The 12,276-nt window shown below is 38.9% G+C and overlaps 1 protein-coding gene across 4 annotated transcripts in view; it reads left to right on the forward strand.

Annotated features, from left to right (window-relative positions):
* Positions 1–11,730, forward strand: part of LOC115811581 (pleckstrin homology domain-containing family G member 3) — a 42,837-nt gene extending 31,107 nt beyond the window's left edge. For 3 of the 4 annotated variants that reach the window (XM_030773862.1, XM_030773854.1, XM_030773880.1), the window contains 11 exons: positions 357–539; positions 661–753; positions 2,484–2,570; positions 2,665–2,698; positions 2,810–2,905; positions 3,961–3,993; positions 5,552–5,565; positions 5,933–6,226; positions 7,469–7,582; positions 8,115–9,612; positions 10,375–11,730. In XM_030773862.1, the coding sequence (XP_030629722.1) occupies positions 357–539; positions 661–753; positions 2,484–2,570; positions 2,665–2,698; positions 2,810–2,905; positions 3,961–3,993; positions 5,552–5,565; positions 5,933–6,226; positions 7,469–7,582; positions 8,115–9,612; positions 10,375–11,171 (3,243 nt within the window). In that variant the 3' untranslated portion in view covers positions 11,172–11,730. The remainder of the gene's footprint in view (positions 1–356; positions 540–660; positions 754–2,483; positions 2,571–2,664; positions 2,699–2,809; positions 2,906–3,960; positions 3,994–5,551; positions 5,566–5,932; positions 6,227–7,468; positions 7,583–8,114; positions 9,613–10,374) is intronic. The other variant, XM_030773872.1, reaches the window with a different exon arrangement.
* Positions 11,731–12,276: the final 546 nt, after the last annotated feature.

The following is a 12,276-nucleotide window of genomic DNA, read 5'->3' on the forward strand; positions in this document are numbered from 1 at the left end:
ACATAATGCACAGTTTGTTTATTCTGACCAGAAAGACTATTTAATTTACTTTTGTTTGTGTTGTTCTGACACTTCAACCATTTATTACATGACAGCTAAATTATGCAATTTCTGTTTAAAAAAACCTATATTCTAATTAAAAAAAGGATTAAAACAAGGTCAAAACAAGATGTATTAATCTGCAGAGTAGAACATAGATGATAAAATGGGAAAGAACGCTGGCTTTTGAAATACTGTTAGGAATTTTGGCCCTGATTTTATGTCTTGATGTCTGTCATTTTTGTTTTGTTAGTATGAGGTATGAGACACTGAATCAATGAGAACACAGTTTAATTTAACAAGTGTTATTTTTTTAGGAGATCCAGTCACTCCTAATTAACTGGAAAGGGCCTGACCTTACTACCTATGGGGAACTTGTTCTGGAAGGCACTTTTCATGTCCAACGAGCTAAGAATGAGAGAACCCTTTTTCTCTTTGACAAGATACTTCTCATCACCAAGAAGCGAGGAGAGAACTATATCTATAAGCATCATATCATGGTACCCTTACAGAGCTGAGCACAGATTTCATGTTACGCACTGTTGGCCGTAATGCTGTGGCTTATCTGTTTCATCGGGGTGGATTATTTTTAAGAGGACTCTTAAATCTTGTGTTTTACAGTGTTCTACTCTGATGCTCATTGAGAGTGCAAAGGATTCACTGCGTTTTAGTGTGACACACTACAAGCATCCCAAACAGCCGCACACAGTGCAAGTGAGTATACAGCGATTTGCAAAAGTTTCATTGTTGAAGTAGCGACCCTCCAAAATGATTCACTTCACACGGGCAAACAAAATGGTCTGATGCAACTGGTGGAGACGCTGTCTTGCACCACAGAAGTAGGTTGTACATTTAGGTTTCAGGGGTGGGCTTGAGTTTGTGAGTATGTCTTCTTGTTGTTTCAAGACACTGAATGAGATGTCTACATAGTTGTGTTTTGAATTTAGTGACCATTCCTTCTCCAAGTGCTTTTAAATAAAGGTTGGAGCAAAAACAGTTGGCGGGTGCATAGGTGAGAAATTGAGCACTCTCTCATGTGGGCTTGTTTGGACAGATCACCCATGAGCAGAGCATTTCAGAAGCGCAGTATCTCTGGGTCCGGCGTTTTGGTCCTTTCTCCTTGTGCCCCTGAGATATGATTGGAAAACACGACTGTGGCATTTACTGCAAGTACAAATTATTGGAGAACCCAGACATCGCTACAATGGTATTACAAGCCTGTCATTCTTGTGTAAACCTTTTGACGTCAGGATGGAATTTCAAGTTTCAAGATTCAAGTGTTATTGTCATTTACTCGATAACAATGTAGACATCATTATCAGCAATGAAATTTCTTGGGCTCGGGGCCAGCTCAACTTGCAGTGTAACAGTTAAATAACAATAAAGAACAATAAAGGTAAGGTAAACATAGGGGTACTATAGGGAGATTTATAAGGGGATATATATATACATGAGCATAAATAGAATGTACAGAACTGAGAGTATAAATATAAGAGACATAGAGTAGGTTAATGGAGTGTGTAGTGGGTGAACAGTCCTGAGTGGAACAGTCTTAAAGTGCATGTGCAACAGCAACAGCATGTGCAGCAGCATAGACAGTTGTGATGTACACAGTATCGGCTTGGGTAGAGAACAGTTGGGTAGAGAACAGTAGAGAACAGTTCACTTTCCACTGATGCAGAATCATGCAGTCAGCGAGGTGTTTCATGGTCTGAGTTAAAGTATTACACAGAAACATGCTGCTGTAAACAGCTGTCATTTATTGATTTGACATCGTTTTGGTTGTTGTTTGGGGATCTGAGATTGTTTTGGATCTGTCATTTATTGATTTCACATTGTGTGAGACTGTTATCTCCTATTATGTCATCTTTTGTGAATCACCCACGGAGAGGGAATTTTGTTTGTGCATTTTATGTCTATGTGTAAGTGAATCAGTTGCCAGTGCTGGTAAGCGGTATGATGCATGATGATAATAAACACCTTAGATTGAGCTAAATGTGCATAAAACTACTCATAAAATATCTGTAAGTATAACTTTCCATATCTCTCATTGGAAATTCACTGTCAACTGCTGAGATTTATGGGATGAATTAATATGCTGGGAGCTATTCCTCTATCAACTGAGAAAAGAAGTCATTTAATATCCTGTTGATTTTGAGGTATGTTTGGGATATCTGTCTGTGTAAAACATGTTTTTGCACCCAAATTTCAGACTCCCAATGGACCATTTTAGGTTTTCATTAAAATATCATAGTACTTGTTGAGGTTCAGATCATTTATCAAGATCTGTAGATGCGAAGCTGTCTGATTTACTAAAAAATTTCTCTCTTCCACATGGATTTTCATTATAGTTATGCATTTAATAAATATAATTATTTATGTTTACTATATATATTTAAAATAATTATTTGTGGTGTGCCTAACTCTGACTTTTTATTTCACAGGCAAAAACTGCAGAGGAGAAAAGAGTGTGGGCTCATCACATTAAGAGACTTATTCTGGAGAACCACCATGCAGTTATACCACAGAAAGTAGGAGACAAGCCTCACATATAAAACAAGTTTTTTTTAGATTTGGTTTCTTGGCACAAAGGTTTTAAAAAAAATTTTTTTGTTTCTCTTTAAGGCAAAAGAAGCCATCTTAGACATGTATTCAGTTTGTGAGTACTGGAGAAAGGATTTTTTGGATATAGAAACGGAATTATAGAGGTGTTCTCATTTTTATGGTTTGTCGTTGACTGCTCTGTCACTTTCTTTTCTCACATGGCCAGCGAAGTACCGGTACAGTCCTGAGAGACTGAAGAATGCAATGTCCTGTCATGGGGAGAATTTCTCTGGAGGTTGGAGGCGAGGTCGAAGACAATCAGGTGAATCCTCCTCCAACCCTGTCTGACAATTTTAGTTCATCACACCTTGTGGTATTTCACTGTAACAGGATGGCATTGCATTGTCATTTGTGGCAGTAAAAACTCAGTACATTTCTTTTTTAAACATTAAGTTTAGCACTGGCATACATGATCCTGTCAGTCAGCGAATCTCAAACCGTTCAACAGCCTTTTTGTTGTAAGTAGGATACAGTAAATGTTTTTGCCCACTGGTCTGGGGTCTAGGAAGTTCATCCTCACAAATTCTGGATTACTTATTGTTTAGAAGTCAGTCTGTACCACTGTAAATATGGACAGGTTCAACCCCTCTTCCCTCCGGTCTGCATTTAACAATTTCTCATTTTATGCTGCTGTGTAAGTATGTTGTGATGTGGGACTTTCTCACTGTTAACACTTTTCCCCTAAATACATAGTCTTACAGAACAGGTTATTGTTTTCTTATGACTTATTTTACTCAAGTTCAAATAGAATGTTATTAGCTTACGTAATGTTTAATCATTCAAAAGTCAAAAGTAAAATAGTCATCACTGGCTCCTCCATGAATAGTCCTAGATGTGTTATGAATTGTGATTAATTAAGGAAACCTAAAATTATTTCGAAATCTAGTAGCTGTACAGTTTTGTCTCGTGTTGGTCAGGACAGCCTCTCTATCTTGCTTGATCACCCAATTTTGACCTCAGTGACAGTCAGTTGTCTGTGATGTGTACAAAACTAGTTGATGAAAGTACAGAACCACTTGTTTATACTATATTCGGATCAGTTTGATGGCCTGAATAATGTTGTATTTTGGCCAAATAGAGCTGATGGCACACTTGTGTCAATTATGGATTAGCATCTGATAAGCACTGAAAGAGGGTAGTAACTCCCAATCATTTAATTGTCCTTACTGGAGAAATATTACTGGAGGCCAAGTAGCTGTCAGCTGAAAAGGGATGCATGGCTGCAGACAAAAGCCATACAGTCATACAGAGCAGTTATCATTTCTATGTTTGAGATAAGTTTTATTGTTGTTAATGCAGTTTTTTCTTTATTTACAGAACCAGGCCAGGAGATTACAAGGTCAACTACAGGTTTGTTCTATTTATATATGTCTAATATGAAACAGCTTGTCAAGAAAGACAGGTTATGCTAAAGCCAAAAATAACCAGCGGTTGTACTGATTTTCCCTTTTTCCACACCTCACCATGTGTGGAACTTTCGTTTTTGCTTGAATTATTTTACTATTTTAAACCAGTTTTCAAAATGTATATTATACTGTAATAATGTATTTTACAATTACATTAATACATTATACATTAATATGTATATCATTTCCAGCCATCAGCCACCTTCACCCCTGCCATCTATCTTGCTATGCTCAGCTATTATTTACTTCTTTGAACAATGTAACTCTCAGTTTAGCTATAATGCTTTAAAAAAACCTTGTGAATCTTTCATGTCTCAAAGAATTTATGTGAAAAAATAGATATATTTCACAGGAGAATTAAAATAAGCTATTCTTTTGTCACAGTTCCTTAGGGTTATCTAAAACCACTGTTGAAAAATCTGATTTGAGCAAATAATTGTGATTTTAGAGCCAGTTCTCTCAGTGATCCTGGCAGAATGGTGATTGTTCAGTATCCAAAATTTGGGGAGTCTCTTTTGTTGGTAAAAGGCACAGCATATTTAAATGGAAAAAATGAGCCTGTCCTTTCATATTCATAGCAAAAAAGAGATGGACATTAAAGAACAAAAAAAGCAGACACCATGTGCTACTCCTGGAGGGTTAAACAAGCTCTCTGCTGGTCATGCAGGCAGAGTGTTGCTTCATGCTAACTCTGCTCACCTTACCCTCATCTAGCTTCAAAGGCTTATGGGGACCTGGGTGTCCCTCCAGATAGAGATCAAAGGCCAAAATCCCTGTTCTCTTCTCCCACACATAATGATGGCAATTACAAAACACATCCGTGATGAGCTTTGTTTCCTTTCTGCCCTCAGACTCATTTTGAGCCTTCAATCAGCTCTTTGCATTATCAATTCTAATTTGTGGATAATGAACGGGAAACCTAAATCTCTAGCACTGTTAGGCCAGAGCAGAGCCCATACTCTCTCTCTCTCTCTCTCCATTCATCTTACATAGGAGCTGATTTTGATCTCAGATTGATTTTTATGATCTCTAAAATGAAGTCATTTTCATCCCTGATCATACATGTTCTTCTCTTGCTCAGATGTTGGGAATGTCTAAACAAATTACCTCAAGCGGTATTGAGTATCTAAAATGAGTTTGTTTTTTTTTTCCAAGAGATGATTTAATTATCTGTCTTTACAAATCATTTTCCGTCGCCAGCCATGCACATTAATGTCATGGTGATCCATTCCCTTAGACTGTAACATTAGCAGCACAAATCTATCCTGCACCACAAAAACTACTTATAATTATTCAGTTTCTTTAAATGAGTGTTTATACAATGAGAGCCCAGCCCACAAAATACATGCAAGCAGTTTTTGATGAGTAATAAAACAATGTACACAAAATTGATTTGTTCTACTTTATATGTAACCGTTCATTTTGTGTCTTCTGTATCATCACTGAATAATCCTTTTTCCTCTCTTCTCCACATCATCCTCTGACCATTCATATCCATCAAGTAGCCACTCTTAAGGTAAGCTTTCACAGAGTGAAGGTATTCCAGGAGCAAATTTCTCCCTAATCTATTGCAGTTTTTACTTAACTGGGAACAAAATATTTTAAGTGCACCATGTGGTCTAATTATAATACACAGTGGTGTTTTTTTGCTAAAAAGAGCGAAATGTATAAACTGTGTTTCACATGGTTATACTTAGTGGCATGAATTATTTGAAATAAATGCATGATGAGTTTCCCATGGATTTTGGCATGAGCTTTGCATAGATTTCATTTTATTATACACATACTGTCTACACTTAGTACTTAAGGGGAACTTCTTTAGATCACTCAGATGAAATGCATCTTTGCTAAAGATAATGCCCTGTATTCTCTATGACCTTCAGCATGCGGAGAGTGAGGGCACTCTTCTGATGGACAGGAACAAATGCTCTCTACAGCCTAGTGCTAGTGAGCACACCTTGGGTTTGACACCATTGAAGCCCGAGCCTCAAAGATCTAGTATGCAGGAGCTTAGCCTGAACACAGACTCACTGCTCCAACACAGTCTGAATGACAGGGAGGAGGAAATGGAAGACACAGAGCTTTGTAAAGAGGGAAAAGAGCTGAAACAGAATGATGTGGAGCAAAAAGAAGAAGAAGAGAGTGGTGATGACAGTGTTACAATGGGAGATGACCAGGTAGCTGATTTTACCTGCTTAATGTTGGCTTTCATATCCTGTTGGCCATATGAGGGCAGGACTTTGCTTTGCACTCAGAACATAATGATGAGGTTCATTGTCATGATTTGGTCTTATGCGCCATGCTCTAACAACCTGCCCTCCATGATGAAATCCATTCAAATCAAGCGCTTGTGAACATTTTACATATGTAATAATCCTGCATATGGCTGATGAATCGTGAACATCACTACTTATGGAATTCCTGTCTATGGATTTTAGTCTTGAAGGATTAGAACATACGTGCAAAGTCTTGATAAACTAAGCATGATTCAGTGTTTTGCATAGTCTCAGTGAATCAAGGGTGACTCAGTATTTTTGATGAGGGTGGATGCAAATTTGTCCACATAACACAGAATAATGCTGTATGAGTTCCTTCTCCTCAGTGGAATTGAGAGTGCTTCAGGCTGTTACAGAGGGTTTAATGTGATTGTGTGTGTGTGTGTTTTCAGGAAACGTTAGAACCTCGTCTATTACTTCTGTTCTGCCCCCTTAATCATCACTTAACTGTAAATTGTTTGGGAATTTTTGCCAGTAGTCATTGTGCATGTGGCAAGTGAAACAGTTTGATGTTTACAGAAGGTGTTGAGTAAAACAGCTGGGCAATCATGGGTAACAAACCGAAATGATAAGCTACAGCATCCAGCACATTAGCTTAAGTGAAGGTGACCTCTCACTGTAACGATCCCATTTTGCTGATTTTGAAAGGATAGAAGTCGAGTCATTTTACCCAGTATATTCAAAGAGGATCAGGAAATGTCCAATGCATTTGCAATTTTAAACAGCGCAATTTTGGAGTCCGACTTCAAAGAGTAATTTAACTGTCAAATTTAGGGGTCATTAAAATACATAGCACTTTGCCCTCCATAATCAAAGTCACCAAAGGTTTCCTCTCTTTTTTCATTATTATTTAAAAAAAAGGATTTCTAAAGGTTTATTGTTCTATTAATAAGGAATAATCATTCATATGAATTTCAACCATTTATAAAAGCATTTCTCATATGCTATGCAAAGAAGCATTTGTGTAAGATCAGATAAGTATCTGTCAAACAATGACTTCAAAGATTACCCTATGTTTTTAATCTATCCAGTCCCATTGCAAAACACCTAAGCAATATAAAACTGTCTTATTTAGAATAAGTTGGTTGCTTACCTTGAAAATCATCACAATCAATTTCCTCTTGACTTTCTTATTTCCTCCAGAATGAAGATGGAAATGACCTGTTTGAGCAGAATGAGCCAGTGAGGATGGAGAGCCACACACGTTTTGAGGAGGAAGCCCATGACATGGACGAGACATTTATTCTTACTGAAGAGGTACACCAGAGTTTCGACAAGAGTCAATTAGTTTTTGCAAACTGTATTAATGTTGGCTTCATCTATAGTACAAATAGCCTATGTAGAAGAAAGACAAGTTTTTACTTTGAAAAAATTCTATGCATTGTTTCATATATGTTTACTGAAGAACAGCATTTTGATTCATGACATTGAATCCAGGCAGATATCTGACTTGAGTTAGGGAGGATTTCTATGACTAACACCACCACCCTCCCAACAATGAAGGAAACACTGAAAGATCCAGCATCTTCTCCCCAGAAGACTGGACATTTACTCAAGATTCTGGTTGACACTGTCTTCTGCCCACCATCCCCAGTCTCCCCTGACTATATATATTTCACAGTCATCCCCAACACACTCAGCAGCCTGACAGTTACAGTCATATCCTCATTAGTGAAGTAAAAACAGGTCTTCTTGCATTACCAAAGTCAGGTTAATCAAAACATTGCAAGTATTCTCTTTAGCCTTGCATTCTCTTTAGGAACGTAGTGTTCTTTATCTCCCCTTCCAGGTCTCTGAAGAGTTAAGTCCTGAGGGAGGCCTCTCTTGGTGGAGAGAGACTGAGAGCACAGAAGCCATAGAGCCTGAAATTGTACCAGAACTCCCTAATAGACACCCTCTAGGATCTGAAAGACCAAATGAGAATGGTGAATGCATAGATTGTGGAGAAAATATGAAAGACTTTGTGGATGCATCCTTCCTCCTGAAACCAAATGATGAGTCAGAAATGATTAAGACCTACAATGAAAAGGAATTCTGCCAAATTGAGAACATACAGGAAGAGGAGGAGGATTTAGAGGATGAGTTGATGCCTATGATGGAGTCCAGGAACATGATTGTGCCATCATTTGGGCTTGACAATGGAAACATTATTGGTGAGGACATCATCTGCAGCCAAAGTAGCTGTACCCTCATTGTGGACTCTGAGGAAGTGGAGACAGAGAATACACAAACATTAATCGGCTCCTCCACAGAACAACCTCCTCTCTACCTCACTGGAGAAACTTCAATTTCTTTTCCTAATCTGGATGGCCTTTTGGATACTGACCAAAAACTAACAAAAAAAGGAGACACTCTCTCCAAGAAAGACCGACTACTCATCCACAAGATCAGGAGATACTACGAACATGCTGAAAAACAAGATGCTAGCTTCCGTATTAGGCGCAGGGAGAGCCTCTCATACATTCCTGTAGGACTTGTCCGCAACTTGAGCAGACAGCTCAATGGCATCTCTACAGATGACAATATAGCAGTGCATAAGAAATCTGCCCACATCAGTCGACCCACATCTTGGGATGTGTTCAATCTCCCAGGTCTGGAAAAAGAGAAGGTGGTAGAAAGGATCCCAGAGCCTGTCACACATGACAGAGTGGATGGCTACAGTTCTAATCTCAGTTCTCAGAGTGTTGCAGTTGTAATTAAAGACAGTGAGTCCAGACCTTCTTCTGACGTAATGAAAGAATGCCATGATATTCAAGTCAAAGTAAGTGAAGCATCCATGCAATCCCAAGAGACTCTTAAAAGTATAGTGGGTGACCACACTATTGAAACAAGTCCTGACATGTTACAAAAGGAATCAGCAGCTACTACAAATCCTGACAGTGAGTACAGTGAGAAACTCCTAATTGTGGAGGAGTCTGATCTTTGTACAACAGGTGAAGGTACCTTTACTCCAACACCCACAAACATCTCCCTAGACAAGAGAGACGAAGGGCAGGGACAGGAGAAAGACTCAAATGAGATTTTCAAGTGCCAGCTGAGGAGTAGAGTTAGTCAGGCTTCTCTACCCAAGATCATTAGTCTCAGGTCAGCCGCTGAGGATGATGTGATTCTGCAGGACATGGAGAGGGTTAAAAACAAGGTGTTCCAGTTAGCCAGGCAGTACAGTCAACGCATCAAGAACAACAGACTTGTGAGTCAGAGAGCCAAAACAGCCGAAGGCCAGCTTAAACCCAGGAACGTCCTGTCTGTCCAGGAGGAAATCCCCAAATCTCAGAAAAGTGAGAGAGGTAGGTATAAGGGCTCCCAAAATGTAATTATTGTTAGCTATCAAACTCTAGCTAGCTTTCATTCTTTGCCTAGGTCATGTTACACTGACTAAATTAGGTTAACTAATCTTGACATATATATCACATTTGGACTGATAACTAACTAGACATCTAGACCTTAATTCCATTAACCCTCTACCACTGTTGACAAAATTAAAAAAAATAAGTATCCTGATGCTCTTGAAAGATAGACAGTAGATGTTACAGAAGAGGTACTTTAGAGGATGGGTTTGTTTGTTTAGGGATTTATTTTCCTATTTTTAAATATGAGACAGGAAAACATTTGATATTATGCCTTAAACCTGAGGGTCTCAATCTATTTGAAGAAAAAATTGCACCATGTAAAGAATTAGCTGTTCAGTCCTAGTGTGGTTGTCATGAGTGTCTGTCTTATCAGTGATTATGCTGCTTCCTCTCACTCACTCTATTAAAAGCATTCAGTTCTCTTGTCACAGCATTTTTTTGAGACACAAAAATTAAATGACTTCATTATTAAGTCAGGCTCAAATGTGCAACAAAAATCAGAAGATCTGTTTTACTTGATATTTTACAGTATTTTATTAGTTAAAATGTGTAGCAAACCAATTATAATAAGTTAAATAAGATAGTTTTAAGCAGTTTTAAGTCTGTTTTAGGTTTGATGTAGTCTTTTCTTGATTTGATTATTGACTGCACATTTTTCTCCTCCCTTCTCCATCTCTCTGCGTTGGTGTACATGTTTAGCCATTTCCTGTCTGATGTCACTGAGCTCTTATGAGCAGGGGGTGCAGCAGGAATCTTTGACCCCGAGCTCTGCTGTGCCAGCCCAGAACCTACACAGTCCAATCTACACAGAGATTCTCCACTGGCCAGATGTCCAAGCACTGCGCTCCAAATACTCCTTCCGCTACTCAGAAAGCATACCATCTCGCCCTCACCCTGTGAGCCGGAGCTGTTCTGTCCCAGATAAGATGCTCAAGATTGAACCTGAAATGCCAAGCACTCAAACAAGCATCTCCAATAACAGCACCAGCTGCAATGGCACAACAGAACAAAAAGAGGCCTTTGCGGATATTAAAACTTCTCCGAATGAAGCCCTCTTAAATTTGAGCTCTGGGAATGAGGGTTTGACAAAGGTATGTAGGGTACATTCATTAGATCAGGTGCTTGGAACACTTCACCTTAATGAATTCCAAAACCACCCAGAGACCCAAATACACGGCTATTATGTTTCTGGTGAGTCCACCCTGCCCGGTGAGAGAAAGATCATAATCATAGAGAGGCTCACAGGCACCAAGCCAGAGGAGAGTCTTGTAGTCACAGGGAAAGAAGAGAAAGAGATGTGCGAAGAAAATCAACTGGGGTTGAAGCAAAGCACTGGAGCAAAGGATAAGAGCAAAGAAAAAGTCGTTGGGTCACATGATATGGTGGACATTGCAAAAAAATATCCAGTGACTTCACTCAAAAACACTGAGAGCAGTCAACAAAGTGTTGTAAAAAATTTGCGAGAGAAATTTCAGAGCTTGAGCTCATTCACGTAAATATGTAGTCAAGAGAATTTCCATGCAATCTTAAGTGACCATATTTGATGTATGCATAATGCGGTGCAACGGTATACCAGCAATCATTCTCATGGTTACCCAGTAATGTTGTGTTTGCCTCTCTTAGTTTTTGCAAAATAATCTCAGAGGAAATATGAATTAGAAATGTAAATTCATGTGTAAATGTATTTTATACCATTGCTGTTAATAAATCTGTGATTGTAACTATGTACATATAATCTATCAGAAATATTACTGTACATAGACTAATTGCTGGTAATAACTGCTAATTACTTGGGGGGAATGAGAGGAGGATTTCCTGAATATTTAGTAGATGTCAAACAGGATGGTAATAGTGTTAATGTCTGCAAAGGTGGCGCACACATTGGTTTGACTGATGAGTACCTAGGGTGCAGAGTGGCGCAGTTGGTAGCGCTGTCACCTCACAGCAAGAAGGTCTTGGGCTCAATTCCCGGCCGGGCAGCCAAGGTCTTTTCTGTGTGGAGTTTGCATGTTCTCCCCATGTCCACGTGGGTTTCCTCCCACAGTCCAAAGACATGCAAGTCAGGCAAATTGGAGATACTAAATGGCCCCTAGGTGTGAACCTCTTTGTCTGTGTGTCTGCTCTGCGACAGAGTGGTGACCTGTCCAGAGTTTTCCCCACCTTTTGCCCAATTAATGCTGGGATGGCCCCCCCACGACCTTAATTAGGATAAGCGGCTGAGAAAATGAGTGAGTGAGTGATGAGTGTCTATGAGACTTGCTGATAATTAATCAAATTTCTCTAATGGTTTTACTTTATACCACAGTTCTCCATGTTCTTTCATAAGTATCTGTATGATCACATTGCAATAAGTATTGTAAAAATCCATGGGTATATTCACTCTGTAGTCTACTGCCCAATCTTTATTTAAGGCTGTGCTTGATTTGGTTAAAGGTTAGTTATTTAATTGTCAGTAAGGACCAAGAAACCACATTGTCACCAATCGGGTACGAGCACGCTGTTCTCTTATCACTCAGCTGTTTGACAACTTTGTTATGAAGTGTTATCCTTTATCCGGAAAGTAGTTTATCAGAGAAGTTTAAGTGCAAATTGTCAACTAAA

This window comes from Chanos chanos, chromosome 1 (assembly GCF_902362185.1).
Source record: "Chanos chanos chromosome 1, fChaCha1.1, whole genome shotgun sequence".
Lineage (NCBI taxonomy): Eukaryota > Metazoa > Chordata > Actinopteri > Gonorynchiformes > Chanidae > Chanos > Chanos chanos.